This window comes from Aricia agestis, chromosome 6 (genome assembly GCF_905147365.1).
Source record: "Aricia agestis chromosome 6, ilAriAges1.1, whole genome shotgun sequence".
Classification (NCBI taxonomy): domain Eukaryota; kingdom Metazoa; phylum Arthropoda; class Insecta; order Lepidoptera; family Lycaenidae; genus Aricia; species Aricia agestis.
This window is the reverse complement of record NC_056411.1, coordinates 13,327,718-13,350,579: the sequence shown is the minus strand read 5'-3', so window position 1 is coordinate 13,350,579 and position 22,862 is coordinate 13,327,718. Positions and strand designations below refer to the sequence as shown.

General features: G+C 37.0%; 1 protein-coding gene across 1 annotated transcript; it reads right to left on the bottom strand.

Annotated features, from left to right (window-relative positions):
* Positions 1–337: 337 nt before the first annotated feature.
* LOC121727958 (signal peptide peptidase-like 3) lies at positions 338–22,862 on the bottom strand. The gene is made up of 10 exons (XM_042116042.1): positions 22,716–22,862; positions 21,216–21,341; positions 19,267–19,418; positions 15,034–15,153; positions 13,962–14,138; positions 11,265–11,427; positions 7,133–7,269; positions 6,493–6,608; positions 5,586–5,744; positions 338–1,721 (listed from the first exon to the last, which is right to left on the bottom strand). The coding sequence occupies exons 2-10, from the start codon at positions 21,284–21,286 to the stop codon at positions 1,644–1,646; spliced, it is 1,173 nt and encodes a 390-aa protein (XP_041971976.1). The 5' UTR covers positions 21,287–21,341; positions 22,716–22,862; the 3' UTR covers positions 338–1,643.

Here is a 22,862-nt window from a genome sequence, read left to right as displayed (position 1 = left end):
TTGCCTTTAATACTATTTGTAACACACAAATTCATTCAAAACATCAGTCTAAGGCAGTGATAACGAATTTGTTCATAAAGAAGTTTTTTTTTATACTTAGATAAACATAATTATCTACATTTAGAGAAAACATTCAAAATGGGGCTTACTGAGTTCTTAACAATTGAGATTCCTTGCTACTAAACTAATAATGATGAGATTGAGACTCTTAATTCTAACATCCATGAAATTATGATTAACGTCTTCCTGCATATATAGGTATAAATAGGTACATATCAGTAATGGCTTACCACAACTTTTGTTATTTAATAACATGGTATTTAGTTTCTTTTTTTTGAGTGCAATATAAAAATTGCAAAGATCTGGTAGCCAACTATTTGATACATTATATTTTTTTCGTAGATTTTCATTCAACTCCGAAAAGGTATTTTTTTGTTCTAGAATCTAGGAGATATCTAGTATGAGATTGCAATTTGCAGATATAGCATTAAAATTATTTTGTGATGAAAATACATTTAGTTATTTCGTTTCACTGGTTTGTTCTGCATTGACATAATTTATTACCAACATCCAAATACAATGACTAATTAAGTAGGATAAATTAATATAAAAATAAAAAGCTATTAAACAGCGAAAAAATATAGGCGGAGAATATGTTTAATTGTTGTAATTGAAATAATTTTTCTTCACAAGTTTTTGTAAATTAAGAAATATATATAATAAAGAAGGAAGGATTTTCGGGTTATTTTGCGAATTTTTCTGTAGGCTGTAATGATTGTGTACAAGTATTGCACAATATATTGACATCACAGGTTCTATAAATCAAATAATTACATAATAATAACCATAATAAACCAACTGTACCCTAATGTAATCCTTATTTATCTATGTATCGTCTATGGTCTATCGATATACTGATTATTCTATTTTAGTGCATAAAGGAGAATGAATACACACAATTGAATGTGAGGGAATTTGTAGGATCTTGTAACGGGGACTGTTAGGAATAGGATGCCACGTCAGAATTTATTTTATAATAATGTGTCACATTTTAGTATAAATTCTTTGTTGAGATTAAAAAAAAAAAGTAAAATAAAAAGTTATTTATAAGTGTAACTAACAATAGTTTTTTCACTTTCTCTGATTAGACAAAAATGTGTGCGGCTGATGGTGTTACACGAATTAATCCTAAGATTGCCTAGGGCACAAACGACTAAAACTTATTAAAATCGTGTCAATTCTTTAAAATCTATAAATAATATTAAATAAAATAAGGCTGATTTATATTTCTAAGCCGAGAAATATCTGCAACATGCCTCGGTCGTCACAGGTGTAGATGCAAAAGGGTCTCGAGTCCGATTACACAGCTAACTTAAAAAAAACATGAGTTTATGAGTTGTACAACTAATTTAGCAGTCACGTCTAATAGTTGAATGAGCGGAGACGACTGAATGTTACATTTGAGGCGAAAGATATTTTATAAGGTTTTTTTTTTCTTTTATCCCCCACTACCTCATAATGCAATTTAAAGTCGTCGAGCGAGGAGGAAACTTAGCCTGTTTGGATACGACTACTAAATAGTGTAACTGGAGCTCAAGACCTCCGACATGAAGAATGCGGTCGATACGACACTAGATGAGTATTTACACGTCAAAGTCAGCGGCGGACTTGCTCGGGTGTGGCGTTATGAACGGCTCACTCCACATCCTTCTCAGATCTCCCTGAAAACAACACGATATTTCAATTTATTTATTTTATTTGGTACACAAAACAGAAATACTGGTGCCATTAACAAACTAAAAACTTATCGACTAGATTATTTATCTATATGTCGCAGCCGACTGGCTTAAATAGCCGTTCAATCAAACAGCTAGCCCTTTGACTGAACAACGCCATTCAATCACACGTCTAGCTTTTATATTGAATATTTTAGTCGCTCAAAACGTTCAACACTACAGCTGATTCAAAAGCCGCCGTCTAATTGAAGTAGTTCAGCGCGCACCGCTGCGGGGCTAGGTGCGTTTTATTTACAATATGGCGTCAACTAGCAGGTGTTTGTTGGTGTTTGTGGTTGTTTTTCGGAAAGAAAGTAGTTAATAAAAGTTACAAGTGTTATTAAAGAGACAAAAATTGTGGAGGCACATACGAGTGAATTAAAATTTCAACAAATATTCGAGGAGAAATTACGGGATTATGAAATGGATGGACGCAGCCTCCCCCGAAAGGGGGGTTCGGGGGCACAGCCCCCCGTCAAAACAAAAACAAACACAATCCAGAAAGTCCAAAAGTTGGTTAGGTTAGGTTAGAACTTAGACCACAACACAGAGGGAGCCGAGCGAGCGCAGCGAGCGTGCTGCGGCAGCAGCCGGCAACCGCCGTCAAATAAAAGGAGGGCACGGGGAGCGCAGTCCCTCGCCAAAACAAAAACAAACCAGTTGGCTAAGCGTCGTCTAGCTGTAGTGTTGAACGTTGTAGTCAACAAGTCGGCTAAACGACGTATAGCCGTGTGATTGAATGGCGTTGTTCAGTCAAAGGGCTAGCTGTTTGATTGAACGGCTATTTAAACCAGTCGGCTGCGACATATATATAACTACGAATAATAAAAACTAAGGAAAAGTAACCCCGTCAAAAAACATGCTCCACAATACTTGTCAAAAAAGTGTACCTTAGGTACACATTTCAATACATTTGCAATATTTAGGTGACCTTGAGCGGTACTAGGCTGATGTTACATGACAAATCAAAAGGAACCAAATTTAAAACGGTAATAGTATGGGAGTTACGATTCCTTAGTTTTTATTATTCCTAGATATATAATATTAATACGCGAGAGAAAAACTTTGTATCCCTTTTGACGAAAACTGGGGAAACGTAGGTGAATGAAATTTTGCACAGTATAATATGGTGAAGGAGTACATCTAGCTAATATTATTTTGAAATTATGCATTTATCATACACTTTAAAAAAAAAAAAACATTACACACACTAGGAAAGATGACAAATTTTTGAGTGACAAGCCTATACATACAAATTATACTCTTTTAATTATGGTTGAAGTCTGTTGACAATGAGGTTGACAACGAGTTGACAAATTGTAAATGGATTAATGCTAAGTACTCACATACGGTTTTGCTCGATAGTTTTAGTCCGAATCGAAGGAAATGACATATTTAATTCCATTGAGCCGGCTCGAAGCGAGCCTTCGAGCTGTCAGTAGGGATTGCAATCCGGAAAACCGGATCCGGTAATCCACCGGATCCGGCGTCATTTTACTGGTACCGGATCCGGTCCCAATGTACCGGATCCGGAGACCGGATCCGGTGTTAGCAATTAGCGGCAAAAGTTAATTGAATCAAGCGTTACTTTGAGGAAATCCGTAGCTTAAAATTTTGTATATTATTATTTTTAGCAATATTCCGCGAAATTAACCTAAGCACAGGTTGAGGCTAATTTCGCGGAATATCGCGGTACTAAAAATAATAATATAATAACTTAATTGTTGCATAAATAACTTACTTAATATGCATATTGCATAACCCCTGGATAAGCTATTTCTCGTTTTTTTATGATTATATTTTGCTGACAATAAGGCCGATTAGTACACTAGTCTTTCAATAGAAGCTGAAAGAGCCTTTCGGCCATAAGCAGCTCTATTAGAAGTCGTTTGCTAGGTGACGTTTAGGTTGAGGGCGCAGGCATGCCATACATAAACGCCAGCTCCCGCCGTAATCAGGGCTTGGGCGCCTCCCAATGGGGACTCCGCTACCCATTGCACAAGCCATGCCCAGTAGAAGAGCGCCTGGTGCCTCGGGCAGCTCCCTGAAGGCTCAGTAGCTTAATAGCTTGCTGCGGAGGAGTCTGCTCAAGCAGACGCGGCTAACTGGGCTGCCGCAGATATCACCCTCGAAGGTGGATCCGGTGGCCCAGCAGAGTAGCGGAGCCTTCCTCCGCACCAGGCGCTCTTCTACCGGGCAGGAGGCACCGGTGGGCTTTAGTGGGTAACCCCGGGTGCTCCTCCTTACTGCAGCACCTGGGGAGTCCCACATATCCCGGCGGCCATTCCCCCGGGCCGGTTGATAGGTGGTGACCCATTAGTTACTTTTAAATGATAAATAACAAATTGATCTATATCGTTTTAATATTAACTTGCCATTAACTACAGCTAAGTATGGTGGTAGGGAGGGTGCAGGTTCGATCCTGGGTACATAGAATAGAATTATCTTCTATTCTATTCGATCCTGGGTAAAGGCGTGAACCAATGGGACATTTTCAGATTTCAAGTACATAATATGGATGCTCGTACGCTGAAGGAAACATCGTGATGAAACCCGCACATAGTTAGTCCCAGACGTATTGACCTGCTCAATTGCTCATTCTTCTAGACTAGGCCGACTATGTTGCGATAATGCCGTATGTGCTTGAGCAACCATACGGATATGTATTATAATCTTAATCTTAAAGAGTGGTACTATCTCGCTTTGAAAATATTGTATAAATCAGCGACAAGTTAAAGAGAATTAAAAAGCAAAAATAGGATAATTTTCGGTTTTTAGTTCAATTTCGTCAATCCGGCCGGATCCGACCGGATTGATAGGAACCCGGTCCGGATTGAAAATGACGCCGGATTGCAATCCCTAGCTGTCAGTTTTGCGGTCCACACGGTGGTTATTTCTCGATTTGAAGTAAAACTATTGAGCAAAACCGTATGTGAGTACTTAGCATTAGTATAGTTTTTTATTGAATCTTAGATACTATTAGACAATGCTTACACGGCCAGTCTGAGTCCCAGAGACAAGAGTTGAAAAAAAGTCAATATTTTTTTCAAAATATAGGTCCTAATGTCGTTGAAACTAAGGTCGAATTTCGACCATTGGGCGATCTCTAGTATTTCTAATTATGTCCACACAACATGATAGGCAGCACTAATATTTCAAATAACTGTAAGTTTACAAAACACACATAATGAGAAAACATATCTATATGTCTATGTATACATACATACATATAAATAAAATTGGAGTGTCTGTTTGTAATATTGAAAGAACCGTTTCTTGCTAGAAGCATATGAATGTATATAGGGTACATACACCAAAACAAATTTTTTTACAATTTTCGTCTGTATGTCTGTCTTTCTGTTTGTTCCGGCAAATCTCTGAAACGGCTGGAGCTATTTTGCCGGGACTTTTTTTGGTAGATAGCTGATGTAGTAAGGTGTAACTTAGGCTACTTTTTAACCGACTTCCAAAAAGGAGGAGGTTATATTTTACTTTTTTCATATTTGTTAGCGGACTATCCATCTTTGTTATTATACTATGTTGACGCGGACGAAGTCGCAGGCAACAGCTAGTTCATCAATAAAGTATGAGTAGTGACATGTTCATGTAACTTCGGGCTTAAAATTAATCTTTTTTAAATCGGCTTAAATTTTTTAATATTGTAAATTCATGTGTAAAATTAAATAAATGCTCAACCACTGAAGCACAGAGGTCGTCATAACGTGGGTTCGGCGTGTGAATCCACATGTCTGATGATGCCATGCCGTGTCTGATGATGACGCAGCACGGCACGACAGCAGAAACGCGTACCTTGACGTAGGCCATGGTGAGGAGCGGCAGCAGCGTGAAGGGCACGAGGTAGAGGAGCGCGGGCTGCGCGGCCTTGAACACCTCCGCCGAGACCGTCGCCGTCAGCAGCCCCAGGAAGTAGCCCAGTAGCGAGCAGTGGAAGTACGTCACGCGGGAACTCTGCACACAACACATCATCATTCATCATGTTGATCATTATCTAATATATAAAATTCTCGTGTCATTGGGTGCGTGGTTGAACTCCTCTGAAACGGCTCGACCGATTTTCGATTGGCTAGGGTTGAGAATCGGACAAAATCTACTTTTTATATTGATAAGTGCATTTGTTGAATAAATAATGGTAAATTATTACAACTCGAGACTGACGGCGACCGTTGTTTGTGTGACAGGATAGCGATGGTGACATAACTCATTTAATCACTTCAATAAAATAATATGGGCGGAAATCGAAATACTTTATACGGCAAAACAACGTTGCCGGTCAACAGCTAGTAATTTATATTATACCCACCAAAGGCTCTGATTAACATTGGATTTAATACGATTTTTAGTCTTTTTTTTTTTTTTTTATAAGTGTAAGTTTCCAGCAACTTGGTTGCGCCAAAATATTCCGCCGCTCTGGATTAGTTTTTTTTGGCGATAATAACTATCCACTGTAAAGGACGGCATATTACCAGGAGCCGTACAACGAAACCGTTTTGAGACTCAAACGAACGAAGTGGAATGCCGCGTCCTACTCTAACAAATGTAAAATGACGTTGTTAGAGTAGGATGCCGCATTCTCTTTCTCTATTCGCAAAGTAACTTAATACCCATCAAAATCTATTCAGCATTAAAAAGAGGTAGCAAACAGACAGACACACTTTCGCATTTAAAATATTAGTAAGGATAATATTTCGATTGTTACCATAGATCGTGGACCGGGAACTTGGCCCATCTGGCAGACTAGTGTGGCCTTTTTGTAGGCGTCATAGCGGAGCACGAAGCACAGCAATAGACCCGGCATCACTATATCACCCAATCCTGGAAAAAAATATCATTTTATATAATTATGTTGTATTTCATATATAAAGAAAAAAGCTATAAAGAAACAATTTTTTCCAAAAAAGTCATGACAAGCCCTCCAGCTAGATTAAAACTAGCATTCACTTGACATATTAACCAAATAAAATATTCCAGAGTAAAAAATTTATCGTGTATAACCAAATTAAGGTCTATGAATCAATTTCTTAGATCAGGGGGTCACCAAATGGCGAACCGCGGTCCGCTGCGCAGATCTATTGTGTGCGCATTTTCGAAGATGAACTTCGTTAAAAAAAATTTGGTCTCGACTTACTGATGAACATCTCCAGGATTTAATGTCAATAGTTTGCACCAATTTCACTCCACAGATCAGAGAGAATTAGGTACAAATATTATCACTTTTCTCATTGATATAATAAATAAATATAATAATTTATAAATTCATTTCTTGTATGAACCCCTAGGGAAACTAATTGGTGACCCCTGTCTTAGATTGTCGTTTGACGCAGTATATAATATCTCACCGAGCATAGAGAAGTGTCCCTGGTGGTGCATGGAGGGGAAGACGAGTTTGGCGGGCAGCGACAGTTTGGGCGCGTCGCGCATCGCGCCGCCGAGCTGCAGCCGTCGCGCCACCACGTTCATGGGGTTTTCTGCCGGCCTGAAAAAGTGTTTTAAGTATGACAACTTTCAAGTAATAATAATAACTCCTACACCGGTTTCGGTGACGGTGGCCGGTTTCATTGACACCAGGCAAGTTACGTAGGAGTTACATATCCATCCGACGCATGAATCATCTTACTTGTCAGACAATCAGGTGATCAGCCTGCATTGTCCTAACCAAACTTGGAAATAACATGCTTCCAACGCGGGAATCGAACCTCGGACCTGCCGAGTCAAGAGCCACATTCTCTAAACCACTGGACCACGGAGGAGAATGTTCAAGTACTAGATACGTAACGGGATTAACGATACATCAGACCCTCCTAGATCTAACAGATAGTTGCATGGTGTTACATAAGGGGTAGGGGAACCGAACATCGTGTTACTGTTATTTTTTTTTTCAACAGCAGCAGTAAATATGTTCAATTTTTTTTATATGCAGCACTTTACACTAAACACGATAAAGTTGCATTAATTTTACAAGCTTTTATTTAAACTTGTTAAATGTACTACCAGAGAAATTGATTCATAGGCAGACTTACGCAGTTTGGTCGAAGTATGTCAAGCCCAGCCGACAGATCACGACTTATTATGCGGGCTCTACACTCGCGGCGCGAAAGCCCATGAAGGCCGCGAACCGCGAGTGTGGACGGTTTCGCAGCTTCATGTTTGCGCTTCGCGGCTTCATATTTGTACGCATCGTGTTCACGGCGCGTAACATCCGTGAGTCGAGGCCGACAATTCGCGCCGCGAGTGTAGAGCCCGCATTATATTGAATTGACATAATCCGACCAAACGACGCATGTCCGTCAACTGCCTATGAATCAATTTCTTCGACATACTTAACAAAATTATGAGCCTACATAATACAATCGACATCGTCGCGGCGGTCACTTTATCATCACAGTCTTCAACCACAGCATAGATACCGCATGTCCCACCATTCGTATGAAAATAAGTGTGCCACTTTTTTCCTACCTACTGTGACGTACCGATGATAAACGTGTCCATTACCTATGGCCCGGGAGCTGTCAATCTCAAATGTGCCCTCATAGTGTGCATGAAAAATTTTAATGAAAATAGATAGTTTAGAACTATAGCTACTCAAAACGCTCGGTTTGCGTGGATTTGCAAAGCCGGAAGTGCGTAAAAAATGTTTGAAAAATGTTTTGCCCTCACCATGTGCACTGGTTTGCCTAAAGTGTATTCAATAGATAATTTCTTTACCTTTCAGGAAAAAAATACGCAAACCAATTTTTTTTGGCGGGAGTGAGTCAGGCAAGCCTCTTGCGCTGTGTTTATTCGAGTTTACCGGAGGCCCAATCCCGTACCCTATTCCCTTCCCCTACCCTCCCCCGCCCTATTACGCAATTCCCTCTTAAAAGGATGGCAACGCACCTGCAGCTCATCTAATATTGCGAGTGTCAATGGGCGACGGAAGTTGCTTTCAATCAAGTGACCCGTTTGCTCTTTTGGCCGCTTATTTTATTAAGGGTAGTATTTAATCGAATGACCGTTTTAAGTGTCAAAATTAATTAATTTGGGTTATAGAATTACTATTTGAGCGACCGACTATGAGTGACGAGAAATTAACAAAACAGCAACTTATAAATTATTTATTTGAGTTACTTAAAATTCAAAATGAGCAGCTTCATAATATTTGAGCGACCTAATATCTGTTTGAGTGTGAACATTACGTCCTGCATTGTTTTCAATATTTGGCAAATGTATTTTTTATACTGAGCGGCATTTTATCTTAAATGAAGTGTTTCGAATACTAAAACCAGTTTGAAAAATACACTTATGAGCAGAGTATAATGAACTCACATTAAAACAAAAAAAATTAATATGAAATAACTATTTGATGAAACACTACTTATTCAGGGATCCCTAAAACATTTTTTTTTATTACTATCAAGCAAAATTTTTGTGAGTGGCTTAATTTGGATAAGAGGAACAACGATAAAGGTTCGGAAACCTACCCCAAAATTGATGGGAAGTACCAAATCCACACTGAGAAACCCCCCAGCTACTCACCTTTGAAATTTTCGGAATTCTGAGGCTACATCTAAGTCTTTTGGTCGCCTTTTTTAACGCCTTCAACCTAACCTACAGCGTGTATTGTGACGGTCGCCGGCTGCTGCCACAGCACAGTCACAGTTCTAACCTACTTTTGGACTTTCCGGATTGTGTTTGTTTTTGTTTTGGCCCCCCTTTTATTTTATGACAGTCGCCGGCTCCTGCCGCAGCACGCTCGCTGCGCTCGCTCGGCTCCCTCTGTGTTGTGGTCTAGGTTCTAACCTAACCTAACCTACTTTTGGACTTTCTGGATTGTGCTTGTTTTTGTTTTGGCGAGTCCCCCTTTGAGACTTTGAGCCAGTGATGCAAGGGCATGGCAATCGTAAACACGCAACGCTATTGGTCCGCAGCCCAACTCACCTGACTGCAACGATTCGTCGCCCCTCCCTCGCCCCCATTCGAATTCGCGTGCATTTAACAATCTGTAGTTTTCATTAAAATACGTATCAAAATATAAAATATAAAACCCTCAAATAGAATATCAGTAGACAGTAACCAATAATCATTAATAAAGCAGCTCACAAAAGTTTGCTCAAAGTGTACTTTTTAGTTGTTCGTAATGTATAACCTCACTTAGAAAAATGGAATCTATCTTTAATATTGAAGTTGCCCGCTATGTATTTCCAGTCGCTCACTTAGTAATACAGTCGCTCGGATAGAATTTTAATATCTGAAATAGATTAATCACAATCCACTTTTTGTAGGCTCGTTCTGGATTTTATTATAAATCAATATTAGTCGTTAGTTTAGTTTATTTTTCGCTTACTCAAATTCATACCGCTCGAGTTATTAAAACAGTATCTTCATCATCAGTCGCTAAGTAATTTTTTATTCGCTCGTTTTATTATTTCCCTTTTATTAACTTACATCTTCTATAAACTATACTTCTTTTGGATAAAATAACTTTCTGAATATTTTTTCTATATTATGAGTATTCATAGACCATTTTCCGATTTAGGGATCCGTTTGTGAAATATTAAGGTTTAAAGTAGAAAACATCGTTAAAGGCCAGTGTCCCTTCTACCAGCTAAACGGTTGCTTCTGGAAATGTGAAAAAATTCACGGGAGTAAAAAATATGCCCTCACTCACTCGGCGAGCGCAGCTTCACGCCGGTTTTTTTTGTAAGCCCGTGGTATTGAAATGTGCTGGACATATCGAACTTCTCATAAGTTTAATGACATCGTATATAAGAAAAACTAATGTGGTTTAAAATTCAATGACGGAGTCCGGGGCGAAGCGATACTAAGAGGGAATAGTGTAATAGGGCAGGGCAGGGTAGAGGAAAGGAACTACTACTTTATAGAAAACGAGTTCATCAGAGTCAATGAACTTTAAGGTGGTTTGCTGAACATTTCCGGCCGTTTTGAGCCCGCAAACCAACATAATCTTAAAGTAGACATTGCAAGGAACAAATTTAAAAAAATCATGACACGTAATGAGGGCAAAATGACCTCCCTCATCACACACTTAAAGAGTCTTGCCTGACTCACTTCCGGCCAAAAAAAATGGTTTGCGTATTTTTTTCCTGAAAGGTAAAGAAATTTTCTATTGAATACACTTTACGCAAACCAGTTGCACATGGTGAGGGCAAAACATTTTTCAAAAAAAATTTAAGCACTTCGGGCTTTGCAAATCCACGCAAACCGAGCGTTTCGAGTAGCTATAGTTCAAAACTATCTATTTTCATCAAAAATTTTCATGCACACTATGAGGACACTTTTGAGATTGACAGCTCCCGGGCCACTAGGCCAACGTTTCTATTCGAATTTCTACAGCTCAATACGGCACAATTTGGCATTTTTAAAATTCCGATTGACGTCCGATTCCGATAGCAGACTAAAGAACAGACTTTCGAAAGACGAGCATTGCTCGTTGTTTGGGAACGCGATATGGCACGCGAAAAATCTTCATACCTGGTGGCCACTTTGACCATGACGTTAGTGGTGAAGATGTAGGAGGAGAAGAACACCCAGAACACGTCGTAGAGCAGCAGGCCGGTCAGCAGCAGCGTCGACACCTTCAGCGATGGCAGCCGGATCAGCGCAATGAACGTCACGCACAAACCCATGCCCATCGCTGGAGGTAATAAAAAATCATTAAATAACATAGAAAAACTAGCTGTTCCGGCAAACGCCTTTTTGTCATTTAAAGTATTTCGCCCTTATTATTTTATTGAAGTGACTAAATAAGTATGGCACCATGGCAACGTTCATAGCTATCCCGTCGCACAAACAATGGTCGCTGTCAGTCTTGAGTTGTAATAATTTACAGTGCTCCCAAAGCAAGATAATATGCAAAGAAATTTTCGTAATTTTTCAGCAACGGTTGTATTTCCCGAGCGTCGGAAAACGTCGCTGTAAGCGCTGTTTTAAACTTAACTTTCAGAAAAACAGCACTTTGCAGCAACATAGAGGTGCTTGACGTTGCTTGGACGTTACCATGGTAACGCCGCGATGGCTTTCCAGTGAGTTAGCACTTATTGACGGACCGGCGACAGCGGACATCCACCGGCTATATGATATTTACTTTACTTCTACATATTTCCTTTAAACAAGATGCAAAATGCAAGTACATTGTTTGGGGCTCTTACGTTTTATAGATTCGGGTGTTTTCGTGATGACGAGTTACGACAAATAGCAAAGATTTCCATTCTCAGACCTACTGAATATGCATATAAAATTTGTTAAAAATCAGTAATGCCGTTTCTGAGGAGTACGGTAATAGTACATTGTGACACGAGAATCCATACTAATATTATAAATGCGAAAGTATCTCTGTCTGTCTGTCTGTCTGTCTGTCTTGCTTTCACGCCAAAACTACTGAACCGATTGCAATGAAATTTTGTACACATTTATTCAAGAGACTAAGAAAGGACATAGGCTACATTTTGATGTGGGAAAATATCTTATTTCCATGAAAATATCGATGAAAATGAATTCGCATTGCGCGTGGCCAGCGCTCATCCCGGGGGTCCTGGGTTCGAGTCCCGCAGGCGGAACAAAAAGTTTTCAATGTTCCTGGGTCTTGGATGTGTATTAAAATAAAATTTCAAAAATCTTAAACATATTTTATGTATAATATTATAAAAAATCCAGAAATATATCGATGGAATGAACATTTTAGTTCTAATACGATTCAACAGATGGCGTTTAATTTTTTACTTTATTGTAACACTAGCTATTGCCCGCGACTTCGTCCGCGTGGACTTTAGTTTATAGCGCGCGGTGTCAACAAAATGTGTGTCAAATTTAAAAACTTTTTAAAACCCTGGTAAGTGGTACCCCTCTTAGGGCCGCGCTACACCGGAATGGCAGCGCTGAAAGTGCTCGCCTCGCCGCTGCCATTCCGGTGTAGCGCGGCCCTTAATTAATCAAAATACCCAAAAACAGCTGTGCAGTGTGCACATAATCTATACTAATATTATAAATGCGAAAGTATCTCTGTCTGTCTGTCTGTCTGTCAGTCTCGCTTTCACGCCAAACGCCAAAAGTATCTCTGTATGTCTGTCTGTCTGTCTGTCAGTCTCGCTTTCACGCCAAACGCCAAAACTACCGAACCGATTGTAATGAAATTTTGTATACAGATAGTCTAAAGCCTGAGAAAGGACATAGGCTACTTTTTTACTGGAAAAAAGGGTTGTAAGTTCCAACAATTCATAATAGATGGCGCCGTGCGTCTTCTACATCGCGCTGACGCTTGCTCAAAAGTCTTTCTATAAGACGTGGTATCATCTTACATTTAAGTTTCGATTTTTTTCGATTGTTCTATTCGTTCTTATATTAGTTCCAACAATTCATAATAGATGGCGCCGTGCGTCTTCTACATCGCGCTGACGCTTGCTCAAAAGTCTTTCTATAAGACGTGGTATCATCTTACTCGATTTTTTTCGATTGTTCTATTCTACGGTATTAAATAAGTCAGTACTTTATCTGTGCAGTGACGTAACCTTAAATCTATCAATGATAAATAGTTTATGGGTAAAGTTGTGTAATTGGAGGGCTAAATAAGCTTTAAAATTTGGCATAAAATATAAAGTTTAATATAAAAAAAATGAAATACTTATTGTGTGCACACTGCACAGCTGTATTGATTTAAGGGGTACCAGGGTTTTTTTATAAAAGCTTTTGACACCAATTTTGTTGACATCGCGCGCTATAAACTGAAGTCCACGCGGACGAAGTCGCGGGCAACAGCTATTTTTATATATAAGAAGATAATAAATAATTATTAGATACTAGATAATAAATAATTATTAGAGAGCTTCGAGCTGTCAGGAGCTGTCAGTTTTGCGATCCACACAGTAATTATTACTCGATTTGGAGTAAAACTATCGAGCAAAACCGTATGTGAGTGCTTAGCATTAAAGTATCTCCATGCCTTTTGTCATAATTGGACGCTGTTAAGCATTCGTGTACTAACCCACAAAAAAACGTGTTTAGTTATTAATGCAGTTATGTTCTTTAGATGATTTAGAACAAGACTGCATTTAAAATTTAACAAAAAAATGTGGATTAGTACACAAATGCTTAACAGCGACCAATTGCTAGTCGTGTGAGCGTGAAGAGGAAGAATCAGACAGACAGAATTTCGCATTTATAATATTAACGTACCGTCCATGAGTAACCAGTGTCCGGTCAGCACCCATACGGCCACGATGGCGGCAGCGAGCAGCGCCGCAGCTAGCTCGGGGGCGGAGTAGCGGCCGCAGACCGCGGCGCCGCCGCCGCCGCCCGCCACGTACTGACATAAAGGTGTCAGCAGGAACGCTAGCGCCGCGCACGCTATCACTGTAAATAGTCAATAGGTAGAATAATAACGACCGCAATCAAAAAGATTTAAAAGATTTTGAGGTTAAAGCTCCAAACAGTTTCTGTTAAACTCTTCATATGATGTATGGCAGTAAAGATTTTTACCATTGAGTTATATTTAAGGGGGCGACTAACCCTAAAGTGTCGATTTTATAATTCATTTTTATACTTGAAAATAAGCCCCGAATTGTTTCATTTTCTAAAATTAGATACTACATTATATTTCCGAGAATTCGATCTGAGCAAAAACACGATATCTTAAAATTTTCTCGATAGAAAAAAATCACAAAGATGCATCTAGCTTTCACGAATTTTTCATATTTTATATTGCCATAACCGCGTGCACTGAACTAAGTTAATATTTTAACACATTGTATAAAATTCTATCATTGGGAGATCGACCTAGCGGATTTTTAAAATGTTGTATATTTATCGAGTTATTGAGAAAAAACTAATTTGGCGATGAATCCGCGTCGTTCTTTTTCACCTGGCATATGAAAGACGGGCGTGAGTGTGAAGAGAGAAGGACGATGTTTGATTTTTGGGGTTAGTCACCCTCTTAAGTCGGCTTCTCATTTCCTATAGCTTTAGTAACATACAACTTACAGAAAATGTGTAGGACAGTTTGTGTTCTCAATAATGTTAAATTTTGAAAAACGCTGTCTTAAAAACTACGCTAATTAGTTATTATGCATATTCTTAAACCATGATCGGCCGACTAATCAGCTAGTCAAATAGTCATGATCAGCAAATCACTAGAAAATGCTAGGAGATGTATTACGCCTGTTATATTTGCGAGTAATTTATCGTGAACGCAACTTATTGAGATTCGATATTTACGGACGCGAATAGAACAAAATCATTTTCGACCTACCTGCAGTACATATTGCAACAAGTGTCTGCATGGAGTCAAAGAAGAAAAACATGATGAGAAGTGCAACCGACGATCCAAGAGGGAAGCAAAGCGCCTGCATTGTATTTAATGTCTGTACATCTGAAAAGAATATTTATTTATTTAATTTATAATTTAACAACACATAACCTGTTTACAATGAAAAACTTAAAATTAGAGGTACATAAAAAATATAAATAGAATAAACTGATATAAATTAGCACTGCAAATAATCCAAAGTAAAATTTTAAATGGCTAAAATAATAATACTTACTGACAAGCTAGCTGCTAGATTATACCAACTACATACTTGGTCTTCTTGGGATATAAGAGCTCATTTCATTTAAAGAATAAAGAACAACGAACCTTATTGGCATACCTAAACTTACAAGTACATATAAAATACATATAAAATTTTGACGTGGGAGAGCCATGCTTCGGCACGAATGGGCCGGCTCGACCGGAGAAATACCACGGGATCACAGAAAACCGGCGTGAAACAGCGCAAGCGCTGTGTTTCGCGGAGTGAGTGAGTTTACCGAAGGCCCAATCCCCTACCCTCCCATATTTCCTTCCCTACCCTCCCCTATTCCCTACCCTCCCCTATTCCCTTCCTTACCCTCCCCTATTACCCTATTCCCTCTTAAAAGGCCGGCAACCTTTAGACCCAATTTCACCAACCTCTGTTTGTTAAATCCTAACAAGGCATTACTTAACGGACCTTGGAAAATTAAACAGACTGTTAAAATACTTATGTCCCACAGTAAAAAATTAACAGCGGATTAGTAAATGCAATGTTAAGTGAACAACGAGTGAATAACATTCAATTCGTTCGTTCTTGTTATAAGGCGACGAATTTGCAATGTACAAGTTTAATACGACATGTTGGCTGCAATGTGTCATTTTCACCTTATTCGTATAATACGTCATCTGGTAGATAATGCGACCAAATTAAAATATCACTGATCGCATACATTTGTTACACTACAATAGTTCTTTTTAATTTACCAGGTTTATAATTATGATCTGTCAAAGCTGAAAACATGAATCATGATACAAACTTTTATTTACTTATTTCGGTTTGGTAATTTTGATACAAGTCAGTGTATTTGCAATGTCAAGGAAAATCCGAGGGCTGAATTTTTGACAAAATGAAAATAAATAATTATGCATAACATGAAAAATAATAAATAATATGTAAGGATGTGGCGAAACATGGCGGAAACACTCAAAAGTCAAAACAGATTCTTTTATTGATATTGGATATTGTCTTTGACAGTTGTTGTTTTGACTATTATAACGGCCTGTTATATAATATTTAACGGACCTCCCCAGCAGGAATTAAAATTTAACACCGTGTTAGGCGATTTGACATGACATTAGCGTATGGTGGAACGCTCGATAGCTCTAACAGGCCGTGAACTGATTTAACAAGCCATTATTTATTTAATATTGCTTGATGAAACTGGGTCTTAAGAGGAAATAAATAAACAAACAACAGCTCTTCTGATGGACACTCGCAAGTCCATGGGCGACGGAAGTTGCTTTCCATCAGATGACCCGTTTGCTCGTTTGCCCCCTTGTTTCATAAAAAAGTCGTATTTTGGTGTACACCTATGAAACACACGCCAATAGATAGAGAAGATGTTTACAAACAATAAATACTCTTTGACAAAATGTCGTAAATGATATACTTTCTGAGTTATTTCAATCTGAAAATGTAAAATAAATTTATTTCAGATTTTCAAAAAGTAAGTGTTGTTTGTAGTGTCCGACCAAAACTGATTTTTCAGCCGAAACCGAAACCGAAACTCGGTAAAACATTTAAAATTACGATTATTTCCTGAAATTTATTGATTTTTAACATAAATTACATCTTTTGAAACTTTCTAAATATTATTAATCTTAGACTCGAAACTTTTTTGTACTATATTCCATCTTTTTATACGATTCCAAGTAGGTTCGATTTCACCAAAGAAATTGAACGCGCTTAGCGCACACTAAACCGGTACTAAACGTATTTAAACACGCTTATACAACACTTTTTTTTTGCATTTCACCAACATATTAAAACTAAACACGTACACAGCAAATCCGATTTTTATCTTCTGAACGCCCAATATTCGAGTTTTAACTTCATGAAACACATTTAAGTCCTGTCAGTGTAGTGCCATGACAGATCGAAAAAAAAATAGACGAAAAAATTGTTTTCACAATTTGGTTAGCTTATTTATCGTTTCTTGCTATTTTGTTAAAAAAGAAACAACGTGACAAGGCTCCAAGATGATAAAAACATATAAAAATCATCGCGTGACGTAACGTAAACTTAGATTCATTAATCGCGATTAAAAGAAGAATGTAAAATCTATTTGAAACAAAACGAGATTTACGTCGCCATAAAAACGCGCTCATTGTTCAATGAGAACTTAGTTTAATAAAACAAAGTTTTAAGTATGATTGGTGCAATTCCCCTTAATGTATTACAACGAATGATCACCCTTAAAACAAGAGCAGAAGTTATTTCAAGTCATTTTATTTAGGTGCGATTTCACGTAAGAAATAGATCGCGCCTAGTGTATACTAAATCGGTTCTAAGCGTATAAACGCGTTTGTAGCAGCAAATTGCATTTCAACAACATAGCGTTCACAGCAAAATCGAGTTTTATCTTCAGAACGTCCAATGTTGTACGGACAAACTTCATAAAAGCCGTTAAGGTCCTGTCAGTGTAGTAACATGGTGAATCAAAAATCATAGACGAAAAAAATGTCAAGATGACAGTTTTGATAGATGCGTTTGGGTAGTTTATGTATCGTTTCTTGTTTTTTTTGTTGATGAAATAACGTAACTAGACTCCAAAATGATAAAACTATGTAAAATCATCGCGTGGCGTCACATAAACTTAGATTTATTAATCGTAATTAAGAGAAGATTATAAAATCCATTTGTATGGGAAACATGGACACGATCGCGGTAGAAGTTCAAAACGAAATTACTAAGCAAACTTGCAGTTGGCGTCACATTTTTTTTTTGCTCCAGAAGGCGTTTTGCCACTAAACCTGAAAAATATACTGAGGGCTGCAAGAGTGAAGCTTACGGGGAAGTGGGCTAGATAAGATTCTAGCAGGGTAGGAACGGTCTAATAAGAGATTGCGTGTCCATAGTTAAATGTTAATTTTAAATATTTAAATAAAACGCGTGGTAAAAGGAAAAGAGTGAGGCGAGATGATTCACAACATAAATCTCGCAAGATATATCCTAATATATCCTATAATCTGACAGTCAAACAAAACTCTTAAGTAAATGAAGTTCATACTCAATTTAATTAATTTATCATAGCATTTACTCAATCGTTTGTTTGGGAAACATTGTTAAAATAGCACGTAATTTGCCAACAGTTATGTATATTAAATAAGCCTGCGTTTGTTGTAGAAATAAAATTCAATAATATAATTTCGATAACAATAAGTTTAGACAATTTAATGAAAATAAAACGAAGTGCTAATTTTTGATTTGGGACAAATCTGGAAAACATAATCTCAAAACACGATTAAATAAATGATGCCGAACTGAGCCGGGGCCTCACTGGCAAGCAAGCACGAGTTAACTGCGAAGTTTACCGAACGGCTATATTTTGGCCGAAACCGAAACTAAGGCCGAAACTGGCCGAAACCGAAACCGAAAGTTCGGTCGGTCACTAGTTGTTTGTAATTACATAATATTTTATCTGTCGACTGACGTATGTTTCACAGGTGTATACGAAAATATGCGATTTTAAGTACTTGCAAACTTTAGGTAGGTATGCCACGCTCCATACAAAAATGTTCGAACTCTTTTATAGCAATAAGTCACCAAATAGGCCAATAGGGTCAAGGCCACAGACATAGATCAAGATAGATACCGCATGTCGCTCCATTTGTATGAAAACGAGCGTGCCACTTTTTTATAGCTATAACTGTGACGTACCGATGTTAAGAAAAGTGCCCATTATCTAGGCCAAAGTTTCTATTTGAATTTCTGCAACTCAATACGGCACTTTAAGGAATTTAGGCATTTTTAAAATTCCGATTGACATCCTATTCCAATATCAGACTAAAGAACAGACTTTCGAAAGACGAGCATTGCTCGTCGTTTGGGAGCGCTATATGGCACGCGAAGTACCTACATTCACATGCGGTATCTATCATGATCTATGTCTGTGGTCAAGGCAATCTTACTATTATTAGGCGATGAGGTGACTGTTGGTTTTCCGCCTAACAATGATGTTTCTCTCTCCTTCTCAGCTCTCTCCCGGGCCTCTCGCTCCATATTGAGAGAACGAAAACTTCCATACACAATAAGTAACATAGAAATCAGACATGCTGATACTCTGAAAGTAAAAAGAAAACTCGTTTTATTAGCAGTAGGTATTTTAATTGGTAACATGTTCTTGAGATATAATAATGATACAGTATTAAAAACAATGTTGTTATGATAAGAACAATAAGTTACAGTCTTCCAGATTACACATTATCAGTAAAGTTTGAAGTACATGAATAGATCAGTAATGTGGGTCACTAAACTAACCATATATTAACATCAATCACTCTCATTAAATAATCAATGCATATATCAACAATACAGTAGCTTTTGCCATAATTTCTTATAGGAACTTAAAGTAAGTTTTTTTTTATTGTTGATTTTTAGGGTTCTGTACCCAAAGGGTAAAAACGGGACCCTATTACTAAGACATTGATGTCTGTCCACCAAGAACCACTATAGCTAGACATCTGAAATTTTTACAAATTGTGTACTCAAAACAAAAAAAATATATTTAAGGGGGCTCCCATACATGATACAACAAACATGATTTTTTTGCTATTTTTTGCTCAATATCAATAACGGCAACACATAGGCACTTGAAATATTCACGAAATACTCAGTTGAATTTGTACTTTAATTCTTCAAGCCCCATAAGAGCACCGGTGATAGCGACAACAATTATAGAATACAATAGCATTTCCTGGAAACTGTGATCGAGGTATTAATAATTTATATTAAAATTTAAATAAACTAAATAAGTATTTAAAATAAATTAAATACAAAAAACACAATTTTCAGCCTATTTTTGCTTTATCGTGGTACGGAACCCTTTTTGCGCGAGTCCAACTCGCACTTGGCCAATTTATCCAATTTATACTTCCATAGCCATACTTAATATTATAAATACGAAAGTGTGTCTATCTGTTACCTCATCACACCCAAACCGCTGAACCGACTGCTGAAATTTGGTATGGAGATACTTTTTATCCCGGAATAATGTACAGTTCCCACGCAACAGATTTGCGGGCGTCATCTAGTCTTCTTAGATATTATTATAATACAAAATCGGCCAAGTGCGAGCTGGACTGGCGTATGAAGGGTTCCACAGCAGCAATAAGGTTTATTTTTATGAAATTAAAAAGTTTTTGATTTATTTTTATATTTCAGTTGATTTAATGGAAGTTAAATTAAGGTTTATCATTTATGACGTATAGTTGTATAAAAAAAACTACTTGCTAGATCTCGTTCAAATCAATTTTGAACGAGATCTAGCAAGTAGTTTTTTTTTAATTTTGGAAAAGTCTCTCTCACAAACTATTCTGGTTAGAAAAAAATTATAATAGAAACCTCAATATGATTTTTTAAATCCTATCCATAGATATCCCACACAAAATTTTTTTGTTTCAGTTGTGCCTATGGGGACCCCTAAATTTTTTTTAAATTTTTTCCATTTTTGTATCAAAATCTTAATGCGGTTCGCAGACTTCATCTACTTACCAAGTTTCAATAGTATAGCTCTTATAGTTTCGGAGAAAAAAGGGTGTGACATACTGACAGACAGACAGACACGACGAATCTATAAGGGTTCTGTTTTTTGCCATTTGGCTACGGAACCCTAAAAAGTCAAAGCTCTTTAACTAATAGATGCATCATCCAGTCTATTGGCAAACAATTATTTAAATACTATAGGCATCCGGAAAGAGAGGATTCTAGTAAATTTCACCCCTTAATAAGGGATTAAAAAGTTTTTCTAAGATTTAGTTTTTCAGATGAAACTGTAAGAAGGGGGTCCTTCATTCAAATTTGCCTTTAAATGATGTTTATTTTGTCTACAGTAGATCTTTATACAAATAATTGTACTCACTTGGAGGAATCCATAATAGAGTAGGCCCATTTGTACTCCTGGTATTCCATATTTGCACCAACTTGCGCCATTCTTCAGGTGAAGTTGAAATATATAGCAGAAACTTCAGGAGAGAGTTGGAGCAAACTAAAATAAATTATGAACTGCTGTTACTCTATGTTCGCTTTAGTACTAATAAATGTAATATTAGCATCTTATAAGTAATATTGTGCATTTTTAGATTGACTCTATGATACAATTTTGTTGCAATTAATGTAAGACACTTTTTTTAATAAGATGCTTATATACCCATAATTACTAATGTTACAAAATATGGGAAAGTGTTAGGGGGGTATTACATTATCATTTATATTGGATCATTTCTATGATCATATATAGGATCCAATATATATGATCATTTGATCATATCTGCTTATTACATTATCATATTTCATTGATCCTATTTTACGTCATATGTGGTTTCAATAGCCAATGGAGAGCGCTAACGCTGACAGGTATTGACGTCAGGGTTACTAGATCTCAGAGAATTCGATGTGTCAAAAGACATCGTCATTTTTAATATGGCTTGTTTTTTGTTATTTCAGCAAGATTATCCAAGTATATAATTAGAAAAATAATTACATTACATTATTTGAAACATATTAACGAACAAGAAATTAAAAACTCTTTTTTATATTAAATAACTGGCAACACCTATTTCTATGACCGCACTGGATCCAATCTCTCAGCAAATGTCAAAAATCTATGATCAAGGAAGAAATGAATCATATGTCTATATTACATTATCCAATATCATTGACTCAATGATCTCGGATCCAATATATATGATAATCTAATATTCCCCTATCTATCTACCTGTTACTTCTACTTGTTAAAAATCAGTTCAGTGTACTGAAATGATTTTCATAAATTATTATTGTATGGAGTATCTTTTAATTTATAAAAAGAACAATGGATAAATGTTACCAGTGATAACCTTTATTCTTATCACTAAAATTAGTGAAGAGTACTGTCCACTCATTTTTGGCAATTAGAATTGGTTTTCCATTAAACTTTGCAATATATTACCTATTTAAATAGACCTTTATTTTTTATAATAAATATTATTTTTTCTATTACTTACAGCAAACTAATCTGACCTATTATTATAACATGCCAAAGAAATATTTTTAATACACGATTTACACATTTATATTTATATCTACTTTATATATATATAAAGAAGTTTATATTCATAAAAATATCAATGGAGAAATTAAAGTGCACAAGTGGAGCATAAGTAGAGCACGAATACAATGCATGAGTTGAAGTGAAAGGAAACAATCAATTATTCGGTTAAATCATTTTGTGTGACGATAAGTATTACCAAAATCAACAATCTTACAATAATTTACTGAATTTAGTCAAATAATAGGATGCGAAAGTTAAATCCGAGTGCCATAAAAAAATCACAGGGAAATTATTATCACGGAAGCATCTACACCATATTTACTTACTTACCAATAACAGGGCTTGCTCCTCAACTTATATTATAATCATTATCTTGTAGCCATGTTTATTTTACGAATCTATTTCTTAAAAAATACTGATTAAAATTATAATTTAGGAAAATATTTACAATCATAAAACACCAGAGACACAAATTCG